At 45.6% G+C, this 21,943-nt stretch overlaps 1 protein-coding gene across 3 annotated transcripts in view; it reads left to right on the forward strand.

Annotated features, from left to right (window-relative positions):
* Positions 1-21,943, forward strand: part of LOC148887449 (retinoic acid receptor alpha) — a 105,141-nt gene that overhangs the window by 62,583 nt on the left and 20,615 nt on the right. The window contains exon 1 of one of the 3 annotated variants that reach the window (XM_089015133.1): positions 11,073-11,702. The exons of the other annotated variants lie outside the window; for them this stretch is intronic. Within the exon in view, the coding sequence (XP_088871259.1) occupies positions 11,525-11,702 (178 nt within the window). The 5' untranslated portion in view covers positions 11,073-11,524. Of the gene's footprint in view, positions 1-11,072; positions 11,703-21,943 lie in introns of those variants that run through there. 3 annotated transcript variants of the gene reach the window in all.

Raw genomic sequence — 21,943 nt, forward strand, 5'->3', positions numbered from 1 at the left:
CTGGTTGGACTCATTTCCATTTTACAGGGAGGGGTTGGGAGGGGTACGTCGTCACTTTTTTTCATATTCACGGCCGTGTAGCTCTTTGTCTCCTCCCTCTTTCCTCTCCGCAAGGTCACCCCGATTCCTTGTTGTGTGCTTCTGGCTCTCATTGGCATGCGTCTTCGCGCCAATCTCGCTGGGCCTCGTTTTTGATTGGGTTCAGTCCTACTTTGTAGCGCAACGGCTTCACACTTGTTAGCGCCCATCTCTTTCAGGATCGGATTGGTGTCAGCGCCTTTTGATGTTTTTTTTTTTCATTTCCTTCCAATAAGCTTTGACTATTGAATCCACCACAATTGAATATCATTGGTATAAAATAAAAAGATCTGTTCATTTAAGTGTTATAACGCTGCAACATGGATGCTATTTGTTAACCCGTACATGCTGTTTTGCTTTGCGTGTTAGCATTAAGCTAGCTGACAGAACAAAAAATATGCGGTTGTTTCAACTCATTCACTGCCATTCACCAATTTCATTTGTTCATGTTTTGTTTTTGTTTTTTTTTTGGATGCTGATAAAGCGCTGGCCAATGCCTTTGGTTATGTTTTTTTTCCTTTTCACAAGGGGACAGCATTTCCTTTTTTTCCATGTTAGCGCTTTGTTCCAGCTTCAGCTGTTGTTCAAGTGCTATATAAGCCAAGATTGCATTGTATTTTGGACAGCTGCCCCTATTTCAAGATCAGATAACTGCAGACCCATGAAATTTAGGAATTAACTATTTTTTCAGATGAAGGAAGATAGTCTACAGTTTCTTACGCTGTATGGAATGTTGATGTAGTCCTAAAACTCAATATTGTGTGGGTCCTGGAATTGGAGTGACAATGACAAAAACCCTGGCACTGGAATGGACACATTTTTTGCACATCGCCTGGCAGTGAATGAACACAATTACTATGAACACAATTCATAGCGTTTCACTATTTCACCGAAATAGCCGAAGCTAAATTCCGCAGTTAGCGCATCGACACATGTTTCTCATTGGCCGCTGCTTCGCGCCGGTTCTCCAGGTGAGCCCGTATCACCCGTTCATGGGATTAGCGTTCGACCTTTTGCTGGGGCGGCGAGATGCGAGCACATGACGGCTGCAGGATTAATGGCTGATCTCTGGATCTAGTAAAGCCTGTTTGGCCACCCCCCCCCACCCACCCACCCTTTACCTGCTTCGGTTGTATCGGGCCTCCTTCCCGGCCCGCTCGTCCGTCACAAAGACCCGCTGCTTTATGAGCGCGGTCTGGCTGCTGTAAAAAGCCGAAAGGCTTGTAGGGGGCCGCGGAAGGCTGTCAGAGGGAGGATATAAATTACGCAAATAAACCTCCTCGTTGGCACTGATCTTCCCCATCCAAGAGCGAGGCGGGTCTGAGCGGATGGGAGAGATAAAGGTATTTTACTGGGCTTGCCGAGAAGGAGAGAATGTGACAGAGACAAAAGAGGCGGAAAAGGACACGGAACCAATAAAGTTTTTGGGTTGCGTGAATAGAAAGGGAGGCGGGCAGCCCAAAAAAAATAAATAAAAAAATTATCGTGTGGTTGGTACAGTACAACAGGCCTGAAATTCTGGCATCAATAACGTAACGCTGTTTGTCATGGCGTCATATTCAAGATGGGAATTTCATGTCAAAGGTCACCACTCGCTTTGTTTTTATAATCTTCAACTCACGAATTTATTCTGGAATTGAAAATATGACCATTCCCGAATTTGTTCGGGTGTTGGTTTTTCATGCTCGGGTGCTGATAAAGCCCTGGCCATGGCCTCTGGCAATGTTTTTTCCCTTTCCACAAGGGGCAGCATTTCTCTTTTTTCCATGTTACCACTTTGTTTGTTAAAGCGCTATATAAACCAATATGTATGTATTGCATTGTATTTTGTACTGCTGCCCCCATTTCAAGATCATATAACTCCAGACCCATATAATTTAGCCATTAACTCTTTTTTTAAGATGAAAAAAGACAGTCCAAGGTTTCTTTCTTACGCCACATTGAATGTGTATATAGTCCTATAACTCAATATTCTGTGGGTCCTGAAATTCGAGTGACAATGACAGAAACCCTGGCGCTTGAGTGGACACATTTTTGCACATGAAAACTGGAGAGCATGGTTGGTGCATAGCAACCAAAAAGTGCAATTTGCAATCGTTTTCATCACCACGTGACACACTTACCATCAGTCTTTGTTTCTTAAGGTATTTTTCCATCAATTTCCTTGTTCTTGGCCCTTTTGAGGAAGAGGTTAAGGGGCAGACGACATCCTGTTGCAACCTGTGTTATTACAAACTGCAATTTACCATTACGCAAATGCATTTTGTGCTACCGCAGCACAAGCCGCCCTCCGCCGCCATCGATAAAAGGTGGCTTTTATTATTAGGAAACCGGGTGTGCTTGGCAATATTTTGCAACTTGGCAACAATAACACCGAGAGGAAACCAGACTTGAACCCGTGTTTCCTGTCAATGAAATACGACGACAGAGAACAAATGTTGCTGGAGTTATTTTTGGGGCATGCATAACCAAACAAACAGCGGGGGTATCTTGTGCTTCTTCGTTTTAGAATTTTAGAATGCGAATGCAGGTGAATTTGTATAATTTGGAATAATAAGCGTGTTTAAAGAAGGGGTGGAGTTCTGTTATTTTTTAATGAAAAAAAATCTGATTAATATAATAATAATAATAATAATAATAATAATAATAATAATAATAATAATAATAACCACCCACCACCCTTTCATCAAAACATTTTTTCAACTTCCTCTTAAATATTTATAATTATTTTTATTATAAATATTCGGAATTTCTTCCAGTATGAAAACAAGTTCTAAATTTTCAGCGAGAAAAAAGTACAAAAAAAAAACAAACAAACTTGGACTTAGCTTGTTTTCGTAGCTAACCGCCAGATTAGTCTACAATGTATCCGTTTTGTTACTTTTGATGCTCTTTAATATAATCATGTTATCTATTTTTTAATCGAATTAGTCAGTAAGTCAAGATAGAGAATGCCGTCAGGAAAATATGAGCGCTAGCAATGTTAAGCTAGCAGCCACAGCGGCTACATTGACTGAAACGGCTACTTTTCTGAAACACTCAAATCAGCTAGAGGGTCAACCGCCTCCTCTCTCGCTACCACTTGACTGCTGTGCGGCGCGAGATAAGCCGAGCCGAGCGCGGTCGTGTGACCGGCAAACCTCATGGCGGCTCGGCGCTGCGGCATACGGCAAAGTGGTTACGTTGATTGTATGGAGTTGGAGGTTTGGGCAACTGGGCACGAGGGACAGAGTGATTTCTTAGACAGTAGGGGGAGTATAGACAAGTTTTGGAAACGTTCCAGAGGACCAATGGCCTTTTCCAGACCAAAAAAAAAAGCCATCAGTGTTTGTAATTCCAATCGGTTCAAATGATATCAATACAACAGAGTCTGAGCTGTCATGGCAGTGTTTGTCAGTCATTGTTTGACTTTGGGACAACAGGAATACCTCGGACGATTGCTGCCCATCGTCAATCGTTTTTGCCGGACGGATGAGCACAGACAGACAGCGGATGACCACCATTGTTGCCTGGAATAATCGGGCACCCGGATTGCGCTGACGATGACGTTTACCGTACATAAGTGTGTGTTTGCCCCGTGCGTGATAGCAAAATACCTTATGCGGCTTTTTGTAGATTCTGTGCAAAGTGCTTAAAATGACTCCAGTCCACTTCGGAGTGTCTTGCAAAAGAGTGATGTTGAGTTTCAGAGGAGGGAGGAAGTGAAGACATTGCTCACCAATTACTGTTACAGCCCTGTGAGCAACTTTTGTTGACGTCTTTCTGTATATTGTTTTGCCAATACTGTATTGTGTCACCTAGTTATCCGGAAAGGTTGCCTAAGACCGTTTCACGACAACTACGTTCAATCAGAGCAACACTGGCGTACACCCGTGATAGACATCATAACAAAGTTATGTTACGGGCTAATGATGCAAGATACGAATGCTGTTGACATAGTCATTGTTTACCAGACCATTATTGTATCTTGGAAAAAGTAAATGACTTCTTATCAGTGAAATAGTCGCGTATATTACCTTATTAACAACCTCTTGGTCGCAGGCTGCAGTTAAGATAATGTCTCCTGAGTCCAGGAAAGTATCCAATGAGAGGAAAGTATCCAACTGGGTTCTGGTCTTGTTACACTTTTGTGATCATGCTAACCTAAGTTGTATATCGGGGCTTTGTGCTCTTTAGAGTGCCTCGTTGTTGGACGTGAGTGTGCGCACATGCTAGTTGAGTCCGAACCTGGACGAAATGTGCAAGACTGAACATGCTAAATAGAAACATGTAAGGACCTGTACACACACGTATACTGTACACGAGCTGCGTTTCTTCCTGGCAAAGCTTGTCAGAAGAAAGGGAATAAATGTCACCACGGTTGGTTGACGGTTTTGTTAGGCCTGACATTGTAACATATTGAGTTTTCTTTTTGTTCCCCCCACTACCTCCCTAACCGCCTCCCCGCTCCTTTCATAGCTTAGAGGGAGAAGTAATGTAGTTCGGAGGTGGAACAATGGCTGAAAAATATTGAATAAGGAGTGAAAGGCAGTCAGTGTGTGAATGACAATAGGCAAGAGTTGGGGGCTGAGGACTGATGGTTTGTCGGGAGGGGTCCGAATTGATGATAGATCTGCGCTGGTTAAATATTATCAGGGCTTTTTCTCGTGATCCCCACACCCCTTCCCTCCCTCCTGTCGTGGTAACGCGGAGAGAATGGCCAAGATGCGGTCTGCTAATGATCTGCCCTTCTGAGCCATTCACTTTTCCCATTAGTCTATTTACTTACTATTGAGATCCCCCCCCACACACCTCCCGCCTACCCCTCCCTCGATGGGTTCACAACACAGATGGTTTGGGTCGCCATAGTGACTGCTCAGCTTTATTTCGGTCGGCCCCTCTTGTGTTTCTTTTCATTTGCTTTTCAGGGAAGTTTTGCCATGGTTGGAATTGTGACGCTAGATCATCAAAATTATTGATATATTTAATATATCTGCCAAATTAATTTGTTCTTACTCGCCTAGAATCAAAGTAACTAAGTAACTTTAGCGAAATGGACTGATTCCACGGATAATATGTGGCCCTCGGCAATCTTTGCGCAACATCGTTGAGCAACGGCGCATCAGTCATCTGCTGTTGACACCAACGCGCCACACGTCCATTGCCGCTTTCCACTTCCTTTTTCTTCTTTCAATTAGTTCCTGCATGAAGCGCTATTGCTACATGCTCGGATATAATACTTTGTCCATTTTTTTCGGTGACGGCGAGGTACCATGTCGACCATCTAACTCAAGACTGCCCAAATGACCTTCACACACATTCGGGATTTGTGACTACAGAGGACAAAGTCTTCCATATGCAACCAATAACAACAACACACATGGCAGCTACAGAACGAATAACGCTAGCCGCCCCATTTCTATTCTCGGTGCCCCCCCTCTTCTTTTGAAATGCTGATGACTCCCTGGCCGTCATCTCTCTGCTACCTTCTCCTTTTTAAAGCGGCAGAGTCATCCATTCCGTCATTCTCCTCCTGCTGGCCTCCCCAGGTTAGAATTGGGCTGACTCCCAACCCCCAATCCTCCACCCCAAACTCCCTGGAAGATGCAGGGCAACAGGGGCATTTGTCATGCTCCCAACCGTGGCGGTCTGTCGCTAACATCCCCCCTACCCCCAACCAAGGGCCTTTGTTGTCCCTGCATCCCAACTTGCTGCCTCAGCAAAGGCACTTTCATTAACATTTGAGTCATCTTTCCATTTTGGCACATTTTATATGTCAACAAATATTTAAAAAAACGTGCGCTCTCGCTTTTAGAGTACATATCGCTCAACTTAACGCAACCATCGGTGTGCAGTGTCCACCACCGCTTTCAGGGGGCGCCGCTTAAATGGAGGTCACACGCAGAGGTGTTGTAATGCTTTTGGCTGGGCATAACTTGACTGAGGGCAATCCACTTAAAGCGAACCATATCGTATTCACCCCCTCACACACCCCCCGAAACGCCTAACCGACCACCAAAGAGTCTCAAAGACACGCTTAGCATCACTCGTGTGATTGGAAAGCAGGAAATCTTTGCCGAGCTCGGAGAGCCAAAGTCGCAATGTAACAGACTTTGGACAACGTGCGATATGATTTAATCGTGACTCAAACTCTTCAAATTCACCGCAATGCTTAAATGCGGATTATTTCCGCGCATAATTCCGGCGTGTATACAAGAGAGAAAAAACTGACTGACTACTTTCGCTCCAAACTTTCTTGGGCTTTTATCATTTCTCCGACTAACTCGATACCTTCAAGAGACTTCGGAGGGAACTTTTTTAAGTCTGAGAAAATGGAAAGTCGGAATACTTCAGAGAAAACTTCCACTGTGCGCGGCAACTGAGTGTTTTATGAGTCAGCGAAGGTTGGATTAAATTCCAGGCTTCATCCATTCCAGGCTTGCTGCGCTTTGTACGTATACATTTGAGAGTATCTGTGTCGGTTGCATCAGTCATTGGCTGAAACATGTCGTGCGGGTTGTTATTTTCCTGAAGGATTTTTGATTCCTTGTAGTTGACGCAAACGTGCGTTCCCTTCCTTTCTCTGGACGTCTCGTTATTCTCGTTATGAGTCCGTTCCTGTGTCTTCTTTTCCTTTGGTCTTTTTCCTTCAGCAAATCAGTGTCCTCCATCTAAGCCTGTTTTGTGCATCCTCTTCTCTCACACCAGCTACCTTCATGACCTCTTTGACAACATCCATAAATCTCCTCTTTGGTCTTCCTCTCGGTCTCCTGCCTGGTTGTTCAAGACTCAGCATCCTTCTTACGATATAGTCACTCTCTCTCCTCTGGATATGTCCAACCATCACAGCCTGGTCTCTCCAAAGCCTCTAATCTGAGTTGTCCCTCTGATAGACTCATTCCTGATCCTATCCAACCTCAACGTCTTCATCTCTGCTTCCTTCAGATCTGCTTCCTGTCTTTTCTTCAGCGGCACTGTCTCCAGTCCAAACGTCATGGCTGGTCTCATCACAGTTTTATACAACTTTCCTCTCATCCTGGCTGAAACCTTTCTATCACACATCACACCTGATCACACTCCAGCCGTTCCAACCTGCCCTGACACGCTTCTTCACCTCTTTTTCACACTCTCAATTAGCTCTGGACAGTTGACCCCAAGTACTTAAAATCCTCCACTTTCTTTATCTGTTCTCCCTGTAACCTCACTCTTGCGACTGACCTTCATTCCTCTCCTTTCCAGGGCAAACCTACACCTCTCTTCATAACTTGCCTATGTCTACTGACAGCTAAAAGGCAGGGCCGTTCTAGATCGTGTGTGACCTGAGATATCCTGCCTTCGGGGCTAACATCCATTGCAATCATCTGTCTGATTTTCTGAGTGATGGTCTCAGCGCTAAGAAGCGCAGGGGCTAATGATCATTTCCGAGATAGATTCTCTAACTCAAGGCCGGTGAGTGCGAAAGATTCCAAGCAATACAATAAGATGAATTCCCCCCTACTCCACCGCCCTGCTCTGCTGAGGCATTTCCAGAATGCCGCCGGCCCTGATGGATTTATGAGTGGGCCATACTTTGGTAAACACCGATGGTGGGCCCGCATTGTCCTCCTTCGGTGTGATATAGTGAAGGTCCCCATAAAAAATGGAGAACCAGGTTACGGTCACCACAGAGTTGGGCTGAACAATAAAAGGCTTTATGGGCAAATGTAGGCCTGTACCATAAATGCCGGAATCTGCTGTTGGAGGGACATTAAAAGGATAATGACAGGGCGGAGCTCTCTAAAGATCCCTATGGTCAGTCTTTAAAAAAAAAAGACGCAGAGGAAATGACATCCGTATAGCATCCCAGTGCCTTTTCCTTTTTTTGGAACTACGCCAAATAGATTGACAGAACGGCCCCTCTTTACACCTCGGCAGCAGCTGTCATGGTTGGCCGATGCACACAAAAATCAGCTGTGTAAACAAACACATACAGTACAAACACAAAAATTCAGGTACACGATCAAGTCAATAAGCTACCTAGCGTGCCTACTCAGAAGCAATGAGGAATGCAGCGATGACGGCAGAGGCTGTGAGCATGCTAACGCTAGGTGCTAATCACAAAGTCAACATGACATAAGCCAAAAAATATACACAAGCGGAAACACGTACCAACAATGGCATTTTGGAGTCCGAACTGACAACCGGATTTCAAGTGACTTTGTTTTTAAGAGTTATCAGTTCCATCTGACAACGTTTGCCGGAAAATGGAGGACGTGTCCGTACGTGTTTAGTGCAAACTATTTGCATGGACGACTCCGTCACAACCAAAATGACAACACTGGGCGGCCATGATGGATTCTAAATCCACGTTGAATTGGCTGAGTCCCTTCTCAATGTAAAACTTAAGCAAAACATTCCCCAATAATTGTTCCAACTTGATTGCATCCCATGAAAACGACTTCCCTTTCTCACTGTTGCCCCACTGAGCTGCTTTATTAGGTCACTGTGAAGATTTAGGGAAGATAGAAGGATTTGCCTGGACGTCTTTAGTGCCTGGGCATTAGCCATCTGCGGTCACATATGCAAGGGAGAGCTGGAGAGCTGAAGTGGCGGCATGAGAGCGACCAAATCAGACAGGAAGTCCAAAATTGGCCTTATCTCAGCGAGGTACGGCGTTAAATCTAACCAGGTGTTGATTGACCCCCTTTTTTTAACTTGAACAATCATCTAAATGACGTGACAACCTATTATTTGTTTAAACCTATAGACGGCTCATCTCCTCGATGGTTCAGGGAGCGCTCTTTACTGCTTCCCCCGCACACACCCTCCCACCCCCAGATTGGCCCAAAGAAAAGCAGTCAGAGGGAGCAGTAAAAATAGTTTGACACCCTCAAGGTCTGGCCAGCAATCTCCTCTCCAGCCTTGCCCATAAAACTCTTTGAGTCCTCTTCTAAAATCCCACCGCCCCCCTCTCGCCCATACCCCCCACCCCAAACACTCATTTTCTGCTTTTTCTCCAGATCGCTTGCATAACAGCCCATCGCTACCAGGTTCCCACGTGTGATTGATGCTTTAATCGGACCGCGTCACGTTGCTTTTCCGATGCTGGTCCGCCTGATATCAAGCGAGCACATCAAGACTTTAATCTCACTCCATCAGATTTTGCTTTAAGCCAAAATGGCCTCTTCAACTTCTTAGGCATGATACTTATTGAGGCTGGACCAAGACCAGTTACCTGCACTATGACCATAACACCATTTGAACCTCATGCGAACCCCCCCCCCCCCATTCCCTACCTCATTTTTTCTCCATTTCGCAATCATACAAAATAAACGAACAGATCATCCAATCACCCAAGTTGTTAATGCTGTCAAGGAATGCATAGCTGAGGTAGGGGGCTCAGGCCTGCACACTGTGCTCTTATCACGTTGGGTAAACACAACCCGGGCCTGCATTGAATGAAGTGTCACAGTGAGTGGGGGGCGGAGCAAATCGCAACCTCCCACACACACATACGCACCCTTCCATGCAGCTAATCCCACTCCAAAGTGCTGGTGTTGAGAGCCAGCTGTGGTTCAGGTGGCAGGGGGGGGGGAGTACGGAGAGGCATTGTCGAGGTAATGGGATATGTAACAGAGTCATCCAGTGGTGCTGATAAAAGTCATTTTTTAATAACCATCCCACGTGTCAATCTTTGGACAAACAATTTTAACTCAGTCACTGCTAGACGTTGTACAAAAATGTGTCCACTCCAGTGCCAGGGTTTTTGTCATTGTCACTCCAATTCCAGGATCCACGGAATATTGAGTTTTAGGACGACATAAGCATTCAATGCAGCGTAAGAAATCTTCCTAGGTCATTCCTAAATGATATGGGTCTGGAGTTATCTGAGCTTGAAATGGGGGCTGATGTACAAAATACAATGCGATATTGGTTTAAACAGCATCTGAAGCTGGAAAAAGTGCTAAAATGGAAAAAAGGGCTTGCCACAGGTCTGACCAGCACTTTATCGGCACCCAGCATGAAAAAACAAAACCTGAACCAATTCAGGAATGGCGCTCGACGTCATATTTTCAATTCCTGAATAAATCTGTGAATGGCAGCGAATGAGTTTAAAACTTTTGCACAAACAATTTTAAACTTAATTGACGGGAATAGTTCCTAGGATTCTTTGGACCACCCCGGATGACATTTTTTCTCTCTTCCGATGAGGATGCTTTCCCAAATGTAAACAAAGAAAGTCAATGTTTGCATAATGCGATGCACTTTGATGCTTTTGGCATACATCTCAAAGCCGCCGAAGCTCCGCGTCGGCGTAACAAGTAACAACAATGCGGTACGGAATGCTGCAATGTTGAGGAGGAGCCTCGCGAGGCTTTCGGGGATGTGACGCACAGCTGGCGGTAGAACACAAAACAGCTGGATTTCACCCAAGCTGTAATTAGTGTGAGAAAAAAACATGTGACGGTCACCTTGACTCTGGATGCTGAAAAAAAGTGTCATAGTGTTGCATTGAGTGTCCAAAGTAGCAAACAAACGTTGAATAACGGTGAGATGAGAGCGATCCGATCCGGGAGAAACGAATCCAAGTCATCCGGCGGGTCACCGGGAGGTGAGGCTGCCTACTTGTCGGGGGGTTCAGGAAAAGTTCAGCTGCATAGCATTAGGCAAATGAGGGAGACAGAGGGGGTGAAAAATGTGAGTGTTGGGAGTGACGAGAGGATGGTTGAGGGAGGGTGTAGAAGAGTGGGGTGTATAGCGACATGGAAGGATGGGAACCGGGATGGATATATGTTGGAAAGTATCACAGTAACTTAAAGTCGACTGGGAGAGGGGTGTAGGGGGGTAAGGGGTGCAGGGGGGGCTTTGGCAGTGGTGCCTTCTGTGGAGAAGCGCGGTGATGCGCCGAATGGGTTAAAACGGATGAAAGCAGAGGGAGAGGAGGAGGAGGATAGAGGGAGGGGGGTATATGGGGGGTGGAGCCTCAGCCCTCAGCTGCTGCGCCTTGTCACATTGCTGCAGAACATGATCGCGACGACACGCTCCCTCCGTGCGGGCTCGTTCCGTTTACGCGCACGGACGCAAACGACGCGCTTTTGCTGAGGAATCCACAGTATCCAGTTGGTGCCCGAATTTTCGGGGTGGGGGGCAAACACGGATTGTTGAGGAGGAGGGAGGGGGGCAGTTGGCGGAAAGCTGCAGTCGGACGGGATTCCCTCGACTATTTTGGTGCGCGCTTTGGGATTCTATTCGGCGCATTTTTTTCGTGTGTGTGTGTGTGGGGGGGGGGTCTCCAAACGCAGCATGCGTGTTTTCAACATCTTCCACTAGCGTCCAAAATGGATCTACTCTCACAATAGCGCTGATCTTGTTAGGAGATCTGTTTTTCTACCTCTACTGCTGTGCGCACTAGTTTCATATCTTTTTAGATTATTATTTTTGGGTGAGTGTGGGATTACAACCCCCCCACTACCCATTTTTAGCCCATATGATGTATGAAAGCGTGGACGTAGTGGGACTGAACCCCAGCCCCAACCCCTTTTTGATGATGGATTACTACAACCAGAGCAGGGGGTGTCTTCTCCCGGAGAAAGGACTGGTGCCGGGTGCTCCTCACCCTTATAGTTCGTCCGTCAGAAACCAGCACTGGAACGGTTCCAATCACTGTAGGTACCCCCTACCCCCTCACCCGTCCCCTAACCGCTTCACTTCTACTGAATTGTTTGGATTACCTTTCACGTGATTGAATTTAATCTCGAGCCTTATATTGTGTGTGTTTTTTTTTTCTCTCCCACAAATGCACTCTTTATCAGTAATCCAGAGCTCCACATCTGCATTATATATACTTGACCCACTTTCGTAGCCCCCTCGTGGGCACCCACGTTGGCTCGTTTTTTTTTCAGGGGGTGGGGGGCTCTAGGTTGAAATATGCACTTAATACAAACATGGTTCTGCAAAGGGGTACGACGTGTCTTATTAGATCAAACCGTTCCTGCTCAACTCTGTGGCATCCAGTTATATTTTTGGAGCAATGTTATGGGTTTCATGTACCCCCCCCCCCCCCCCCCACTAAAAAACGTGCACATTGATATAAAGTCATTCACCGCCATTCACAAATTTATTCAGGAATTTAAAATATGTTTATGCTAAAAATGCTGAGGTGAAAACAGAAACACGCTGCGTTTTGTTATCAGTGTGTGGAGAGGGGGGGGGGGGTGTTCTATATGATCTAATAAGTCCCACAGCCACTCATTTTTTTCCGTTGGACCGGTGAGGCAAACAGAGGCGAAAAAACCCACATGGAAAGACACGCAGCGACTCCGCAGGCCGAGCTAAACAATGTGAAGTGGAGTGAGGGATCAGAGGTCCTTTCCTGAACCAACCCCCCTGCACCCCCACCAACACAGTCGCACCCAAAGCTCACATGGTTCGAATCAATGCTACCACTAAAGCTTTAGTTTAGTGGGACAATTCAATAATGACTATCAAGCTAGCAACGTATCTCCTGTTGTGTTGATGATTTGAGATATGAAGAAAAAAAAAACAAGATGGGCAGCAAACAGAGTGGTCGTAAGGGGTTTTATTGCTCCCGCCACACATCCAGAAAGCCCCCTTTAAAAAAAAAACCCTTTGTCATGTGCTTTTAAAATTTCAAGTCAAGGAGGAAATTAGCCCTTAAGAGTCTGTGGAGATTCCTGCCTTTTTTTTTACACTCCTTCAGCTGTGAAAGACAACAGAGCTATCTCTCGCTTAAAAGGCCTAGCTGCCAAAAAAAAGACTTTGTTGTCGCAATAAAAGTGGATTGCTGCTGCACATACGGCGTCATTCCACCAAAAAAATGTATATATATAAAAAATAGGATGCTATAAACCGACCACATCAAACACATACAATCAATTTTGTACTAATTGAAACATGTTTGCACATTTCAGTCTTCTGACGTTTGTATTACGCATAGAATATTTTATTTTTAACTTTTCACCCTCCCCCCCATCAATTTTGCTACTGTAGAATAGCACATTTCCCCGTTGTTGAATGATTAAAGGCTTTGTGATTCAGATACAAAGTATCAGATTGTGTGTTAAATCATAACTCATTCAGTTATGTGTCCACTGCAGTGCCAGGGTTTTTGTCATTTTCACTTGAATTACAGGACCCACAGAATATTGAGTTTTAGGATTACATAAACATTCAGTACAGCGTTAAAAACCTTAGACTCTGTTCTTTGATCAGAAAAAAAGAGTTAATTCATAAGTTATATGGGTCTAGAGTTATATGAGCTTGAAATGGGGCGGCTGTCGAAAATTGCTGAAGCTGGAACAAAGCACTATATTTGAGAAAAGGGAAATTAAAAAACATTGCCACAGGCCATGGCCAGCGCTTTATCTGCACCCAAGCATGAAAAAAACCCCGATCAAATTCGGGAATTGCGCTCTATGTCCAATTTCGAATAAATTTGTGAATGACAGTGACTGAGTTAAAATACCAATTGTGTATATATACACAAATGACCTTGTCCTGACCTCTTACTTTCGGCCTCACAAGCGCTCCCCATATTAAAGCGGTACCACAAAAAAAAATATTCTTTGCAATACGTCCATGATGAGTGTGTCCATGAGTGCAAAATTAATGATTGACACCTCGTAAGCCATGTCAGGGAAGGGTTTTTGTTTTTTTCCCCTTGGGTGTGCTGGTTTATTGCACATCAAAAATAACGACACAAAACCAGGGCCCGATCCACCCTCAATATTTTCTTTCCATGATGTGAATAAATATAGCAACAATTAATATATTAAGCACATAGCTACTTGCAAATGACGACCGTGTACAATGAAAGGGTGGCCGATGAAATGCCCGTTTAAAAAAAAAAAAAAAAAACCTTCCGGCAATTACGGACTCATGCATGAAAGAATGTGCGCGGCCTTGTTCACATGACTGTCATACACACACTAACGGGGGGGTTATGAACGAAACGAGGGATTGCCCCAGTCCATAAGCTTCTTGTGCTATTTCTCTTTAGCCCCCCCCGACATCGTTCCAGGCAGTCCACAGTTTGAAAACAAAGCGCTCACCGGGGATTTTTTAATAGATAGTGTCCAGGTCATGGCGTGCTTTTTCTACTTTGTCTTCTAAAGTTATAGATGCCAAGTTGGCTAGTGGTTATGAATTTAACATTAACGGGGAGAAGGGGGCGGGGCGAAATGAATGGTGCCTTAATCTGACTCATGTGCTATTTAAGAATGGAAGTCGCCTATCAGGAAGCCACTCGTTTTTTAACTCAGAGAAAAATACTGCCAGTGGCCATAGTGCTTTATCAACACCAAATCAAGAAAACCTTAAAAGATTCGTAATTGGGAGTGAATGAGTTAACATGTTGCATTTTTCCATGCAAAGGCCGATCAGTGGCTCATGAATTCATCAAGAGGGGGAAAAAACTAAGATATGTATCTTAAGTGTCTTTTGTTGTGGCTGTCCGACGGAAACATGGCGAGGGCGGGGTGCTTTCACTTGGCCTGCAGATTTGTGAAAGCCACGCCAACAAACTGTGACTATCGCATCCTCCCCACCTCTCCATTTCATATTGGTAAGAACCGTGAAGATATGAAGACGAAATCGTCAAGAAAATTCCAAATTGCGCTATTCGTCTCTCGACTTTGGAAGATTTACTTTTTACATCCATCTTATGGACCGTGGAAGGTCCCAGATGTTGAAGTGTCATTGAGACAAGGTCCTCGATTCTTCTCGGGCAGGGGAAGCGTTAGACAGGCCCCTGATTGTGCTTTCCAGTCATTTGGCAACAATGATTTAGTCGCCTGCAACGCTGCAGATTCTCCACAGAAAAGAGACAGTGGGCTCAGAATCACACCAAAATGTCGCCGCCGGATAACATTTTGCAACCTAACATCATTCGTACCCTGAAACATGCAATGTTTGGGATCTATTATTTATGACAAATCATTCCCAAGCAACGTAAATAAATAAGCGAAAATTATGAGCCACCCAAATTGGAAATTAACTCATTCACTGCCAGACGTGTGCAAAAAAATGTGTCCACTCCAGTGTCAGGGTTTTTGTCACTGTCACTTGAATTCCAGAACCCACAGAATATTGCGTTTTAGGACTACATAAACATTCAACAACATGTAGTTGTATTACTGTGCGTTATTACGACTGTATTATCGATTTTATTCGACCTATTCCTTTTTAAAATCATATACATCTCAATGTAATGCACTGTAAACAGGCTAACGAATAGCAACTTTACAGGCATATATTTTTTATCCTCTGCACTAAGCAACAAATATGGTGTCACAATTGTGACCCTCCCGTTTGCAATTAAAATGTACTTTATGTGGTCTCCTCAGACCACCATTTTTTTTTAATCCAGCACCTAGTCTGGTTTGTTGTTATTTTGTGATTGTTTGCGAAGGCAAACACACGTTCTGTTTGGATTGATTTAGAAGGCATCAGATGGGGACTGTACTTCTCTACTTTGTTTGGTGTGACCCTAAATCCCCAAACAAAGCTTTGTGTACATTGCAGAGCCTTCTCTGAGGACCACCGCGAAATCCGAGTAGTGTCACTAATCCATCAAAGAAGTGGTGAAAATCACTTTTAATAATGACGTTTTCCCTTACGTCTATTGGTGTTGTGCACGTACACATAGGGTTAGCTTCAATTGTGAGGGAAGCGGGGCGGGGCGGGAGGAGGGGGTATTGGGTCCTTTTAAAATATTCATAGCTTCTTCATTTAAATCAATTGGCAGCGTGGGTGCAGCCAAGCGTCAACTGTCAGAAATGGAGCCGGCCCCTGTTGTAATCACTTCTTGACTTATCTCTACAGATGGCTTGTTCGCAACGCGCCGTGCATGGCTAGTTCCTCAGCACACACCCAGGGAAGGCTGGTTCCGTCCTACCTCCACCCACCATCTCTATGTTTCATACCCCCCCCCCCCCTCCCCTCGTCATAATGGAACACATATAAATTCATCTGGCCATTGAACCTGCTTCATTCATCACCACAGAATTCATCTGTGAGGCATTTTCATTCCCAAAGTGTCTCCTTTCTCCATCTCACTTTATCTTCTGCCCCCCCCCATCACCCCGCCATCCCCCACCTCCTTTCTGTAACTACACGGTCAAATTTGCAACATGGCAGTCCTGAGCTAGCCAGTCAGTAACACTATAAATTCATAAATGCAGACCTTCCCTCGGTTATTTTTTTGCTTTATTTAATAAGTACCGTATTTTCTGCACTATTAGGCGCACCTCAAGGAAAATTTTTTTTTCCAAAACTGACCACGTGCCTCATAATGCGGTGTGCCTTATGTATGGAAGACGTTTTAAAATGTCATTCATTGAAGGTGCGCCTTATATTCCAGAAAATACGGTAGTTCACCAGAAAATCATCAACACACAGGAAGGCGCAATTAAAAAACAGTCAATTTATGCTTAAAAAATACATTTAAAAAGCATTTCAGCAGTAGAGCAAAGGCCAGGTACTATTTGGCAACGCGTGATGTATCCTCCATATTGCGCATGCTAACGCGCGACGTTTAGTCACACCGGACCGCATCACACGACTGTGTTACGCCTTCAAGCCGTCGCCCCTCGTGGCGGGCATACCTCCGCAAAGCGCCACAATTGAATGTCATCCTGTTTGGGGAGCGGGGAAGCCGAGAAAATAGGCTCCGACTTAGCGTGCTAAAAATACCAATGCGGCGGTGCCTCGTTTTGTCGTTGGGGCGGAAAATAGCGGCGCGTTGCTGCCGTTCTCAGTCGGTCGCAGGGCGAGAAGAGAGAAACGTCACCTGCCTCGTATTTTTATAAGAAACAAAAGACTCAAATCTTCATCTCTATTCGTGCAACAAAACTAGCAAACCCCCCTCCTTGCTATTGTGGTTTTGATTAGCTAGCATTCCTCTTTCTAAGATAGACAAGATAGCCCCACTCGGCCAGATAATCTCATTAGCGTCTTGATTTAGGCTGGCTATCGTCATATCTGGTCTAAGTGCCTTCCTGGAGGAAGACAACCCCCCCCCCTGCATGTCTGGATTTATGGGTCCCTTTTCTGTAATGTAACTTTAGATATACATACTGTGTATCTTCATCTCTTTGGCTCCGTCGCGCAAGGCTGACCAAGGCAAGAGCGTCCCCATCTTGACTCAATCTCATCCCACCCGTTTGTCAGAAGAGATTTGTCCCTTCGAATGTCGCTCTCCACCCCCCGTTTTCAATCATTTCATATTCATTACTTGTACGTCTGGAACTCGGCCTCCCGACATTTGACTCTTAAAGGCCCACCTGGGACCCAGATGAAATGGTCTGCCAAAAATGAAGAGATGGAAATGGAGGAGTGCGTCGGCGCTTTGTGATGGACTGGAAGGTCCGTCGCAACGACGCAGGCAGATGATATCGGGTTACCGGACGCTTGTTGTTTTGCAGTCCAAGTATTGTGTCGAGTGAAACACGGCCCCGAGCTTGACTACTACAAACACGTGTCGTTTAAAAACGGGACACTGGAGAAAGGGGGGGGATTGCGTTTATGAATAGAGCCACTTTGTGATAAGCCAACTCTCGTCTCCGGCGGGCAAAGCTTTTTATGTTTCGTCAAAAAAGATCAATGGGTGATAGGAAACAAGACACTTAATCTCAAGTTTATATCTGAATTATTTATTTGGTTACTGTACTGCCCTTTTCTTTTTCTTGTCACGGATCCTCTCTGGACGGTTGAATTCTTAATGTCGTACTTTGTCTCCGTGTGAGCGCACTTAAACACTGTATCGGGCAGTGGTGGGCTGTGTATGTCATTCCTAGGCCTAGGCCTTCAGTAGTGCCATGTCTGAATCACTCCATAGCTGCGAGTGTGCTGTGATATTACAAACACATCTCCTAGAGGGTGCCGTTAACTTGTGACTTGAAGAAACTTGAGAAATACTGTCATGAAACTGTTCGAATTTTGACTGTGAACATTTGGATTCATGTTAAACTCATAAAATGGTGATATTATTTGCTGTTTTTGCTAGCTTCGGACCTTAATGATGTCGATCTATGCTTGAAAAGTCCGTCTTAAAAATGGCTATAAAAGTATGTCTGCAAACAAATCCATTTCTTCTCCTCCTTCGGCCGTCGTGGGTTGACAAGACCGCGATTAAATCAACACGTCAATATATTTGCTTATGTAGCTCACTACAGACGCTTGCTAGCTCTGGCCAGTATGCTCTTATCTTATCTAGCGGCTAGTAATATTATAATTGGCTAGTGACTATCCATTCATGTGACTAGCCAATCATAGTTTGCGAAAACGCCTTCAGTAGGTCTTGGGTTGCCTCAAAATCTGATTGGTTAAAGCAACAGTTTCATCTGTATTGATTTTTTATGCTCCAGCGCCTGCAGAACTGATTACGAAGGCGTCCAGGTAGATTTCTGACCCAAGTAACAAATGATGGCTGAAATCTGATTGGTTAGATGCTTAAATACGAAAACACTCATCTGGAATTCAGATATTTTTAGGCCCACCACTGTTGTCCGGGCTCCAAAGACCGCTATTTTGCCGGTATTTATCACTTGTGTCCCAGTTTTACATGGGAAACCCCTCATTACCTTTGGCCTTCTTGAAACGAGGCCACGCGCTTATTCGTCGGTCCTTTCATATCACGTACTGTGCGTGCGGTGTGCATGGCTGCCCAAATGGGCTCCGTCTGGCTGCAACGGCAAACCGGCTCCACCGTTGTAAATTATGAATTGGATGTAACGCAGAGATTAGAAGTCCAAGCACGTACTGTATATAGCGCGCTACGCCGCATTTATATAAAAACGGACGCCGTTACCTATTCACCTGCCCCCCCCCCCCTTTTTTTTTTATTCCACCGCTCACCTCCGATCAACTCTCGGCGCGACAAGCCCCTGATTCCGTGCCGTCTAAAATCCACCCGTGAGCATGCTCTCACCAAAAGCCTTTCATGGCTCTAATCCGCCGACACCTAAAAGACATGCATGGGAATCTCTGTCGGACCACTTGAAAGAATGGTAGGACTGAGGAATCCCCCCCCCCCAATCCCCACCTCCTTCCATAAAGCCTGCTGGGATGCACGGCGGGCTTGATTCGGCCAGCCCGACCTGCTTCAGCGCTCGGTGGGAAGCACCATCACAGACTCCCCTTGAGCGGAGCCTGCTTGAACTGTTTGATCTTATTGTGGAAGCAAGCGAGCTTGCTTGCTGCCTAGCAGGCAGAGAGAGGGGTAGGGGGCATGGGGGGGCTCTTGATGCCCAGGATTGAAGAGGTGGACTCAGCTTCAGTGGAGAGGCTTAATAACTGTATTAACATCAGTGGCTCCCCGAGGACCTGTGCTTGATTGTGGAGAGAGGATGAGGGGAAGCAGAGTAAGGGTTTAGGGGAGGGGGGGGGGGGTCGCACTTCAAATTTTCCCTCACTTCAATTTGCTTTGGTGCCGTCCGGAATGGCGTGCAAAACCCGGGCCTCACCTGTGCGTGTCCCTATTCATGACAGTCCTCTTTGTCCCTTGAATTATGCATCGGTAACTACTGAATAAATGATGGGCCCCACTTAGCTAAATGGACAGAGTTAACTAGGAAGAAGTTTGCGATTCTATTGGTCACCCAAGTGGGTCACAATAAATACCCCCCCTCCGTCCCCAATCGCTTCCCGCAAGGTCGTAATGAGGCCCTGGGTCGCTCGGCCGAGAGACAGAAGAGTCAACTGAGGCCAGCCGGGGTGAACTGGATCCTCAAGGGACAAAGAACAAGGGACTGTTAGCCGTGTGTATGCTAACACACAAAACCCCACAAAATTATGTACCTTCGGTATGTGATGCACACCCTACCCAAGTCTGGCCTGTTCATTGGCTCCACCGGAGTAAATCAAAATCCAGAATCGTACATGCAGCGTAAATACGAGTGAGAAACGACCACCAGTAAGGCGTTGCTAAACCTGCCATGTTTATAGCTCGGACAGTATATCTGCTCAGGCCCACGAAGAAGCCGCATCACTGGCTTTAAATCACATGGCGCTCCTTTGCGCTGGCGAAATCGGAACCACTTCCTGCGGAGGCTTACCAGAGATCACGTCTGACGAAAAGCAGTCATCGCAGGGAAGCCAACTTAACACAGAAAAAAAATGTGTGTGTGTGTGTGTGTTTGTGCTTGAAATGATCAAATAGCTCCCTCCGGGCTACACTGAAAGGTCAGGGATTCATGCAGGAAATTGCCGTCTGCAGAAGAACGGACAACAAACAAACACATATACACACACACACACACACACACACACACACACACACACACACACACACACATACACGTTTAGCAACATGGTGGGGACGTGGCGTGTGATAGATTTTCCCTGTGGGAACCCAATTTCAAACATGAAACAAATATATTTATACCCCAATTTTTTTGTAGGCTTTCGTGATGTAATACACGCACACACAGATATACACATTTTTGCTACATGGTGGGGACGTGGTGTGTGAGAGTTGCCCTGTAGGAACCCAATTTCAAACATGAAAAAAACATATTTATACCCATTTTATGTGCGCTTTGGTGATGTAACACACACACCCAGACACAGTACGAAGCTTAACTTGTCCATCATTAAATTCGAGCACCATCCCACCGTGATCGTTTGATGACTCGGCGAGTCGTCCGTTGCTTCCCAAGCGAAGCTAAACCCCGCCGACGCTCCCCCTTACGTGTAAAAAATCCCATCATGTAAATTCGTCGAGACAAATGCGTTTGTCTCTCGCTTCTCTTCCCTCGCCCTGCCCAAATTTTTTCCACTAAGGAGACCCCCGACACCGCACATCAGACGGCGGACTCAACTGCCTGTCATCAGTCACCATTAGCGAGAACGGCGGCTTGGCTGGCGGCAAAGTTATCGCGGTTGGGGGGGGTAGTCCCGATACTTTTAGCTGCGGTTCAATATGCCGCCAAAAAACGCTCAACGCTGCAGCCGCAATGTGTAAAGCGACACTTGCAGGTAAAACGTGCAGTTACACAGATTTTTTTTTCTATTGTTGAAAAATGTTTTTTTGTCGAGAGCATTTTGGGAATTTTAAGAGAAAAAAATGGCCGTCCCGTATGGCCGCATTATTTAGCATCGTTGCACACACTGTCGTCAGGAGTCACGCACACGCTGCACTCTCGACCTCTCCCTCATTTCCACTGTCATGCCTCCGCTCTGAAGTTGAGAAGATCAAACCCTCGTAATCTATTCCCTTGTGATTGACCATTGTGTTATCCGCCGAGGGCGCGAGCGAGGGGGGGAAGCAAAGGGAGAACTTGGGTCCAAAGAGGCGCTTTAACATGACAAAGCCTGTCCCCGGTGATCTTCTTCTACTCCCCATCTCGTCTCTGATGAGCTTTCCTGATCCTTCGCCACCTCAACCCCCCCCCCCCCCCCCCCCCACCTCCAGGTCCTCTCATGTAAAATAGCTCCTCATATTTATGACCTGCTGAATATGCGCTTAAGAATTGGCGGGGAAGGCTTTCAATGCTGTCAGTCAAATTGGATTAGCGATTATCAATGTGCTGATAACCCCCCCCCCCCCTAGTTAGAGTGAGAGCAAACACTTGAGCTGGAGAATTCATGAAGGCCCTTTGGCCTCCCGCCGCCGAGAGGCACCGTGCGACGCCCAGCCTGATAAAGATGAATAGGGTCTTGGTTAATATGTACTACGGGTGTCATAACAGAGCTAAGGCCATATTTTGTTCCTCACCCGGGAGTCATTGGGGGGAAAAAATTGCTTTATCGGCACACACGCATGAAAAATCAAAACCCGAACAAATTCTACGTCATATTTTGAATCCCCGAATAAATTAGTCAATGGTAGTGAATGAGTTAAAAATAGTCATCGACAAGTTCTATACAGACATTGCCGATGCTGTGG

The sequence above is a fragment of the Hippocampus bargibanti genome, linkage group LG15, assembly GCF_051943395.1.
Source record: "Hippocampus bargibanti isolate YZ-2025 linkage group LG15, ASM5194339v1, whole genome shotgun sequence".
In the NCBI taxonomy this organism is placed as follows: Eukaryota; Metazoa; Chordata; class Actinopteri; order Syngnathiformes; family Syngnathidae; genus Hippocampus; species Hippocampus bargibanti.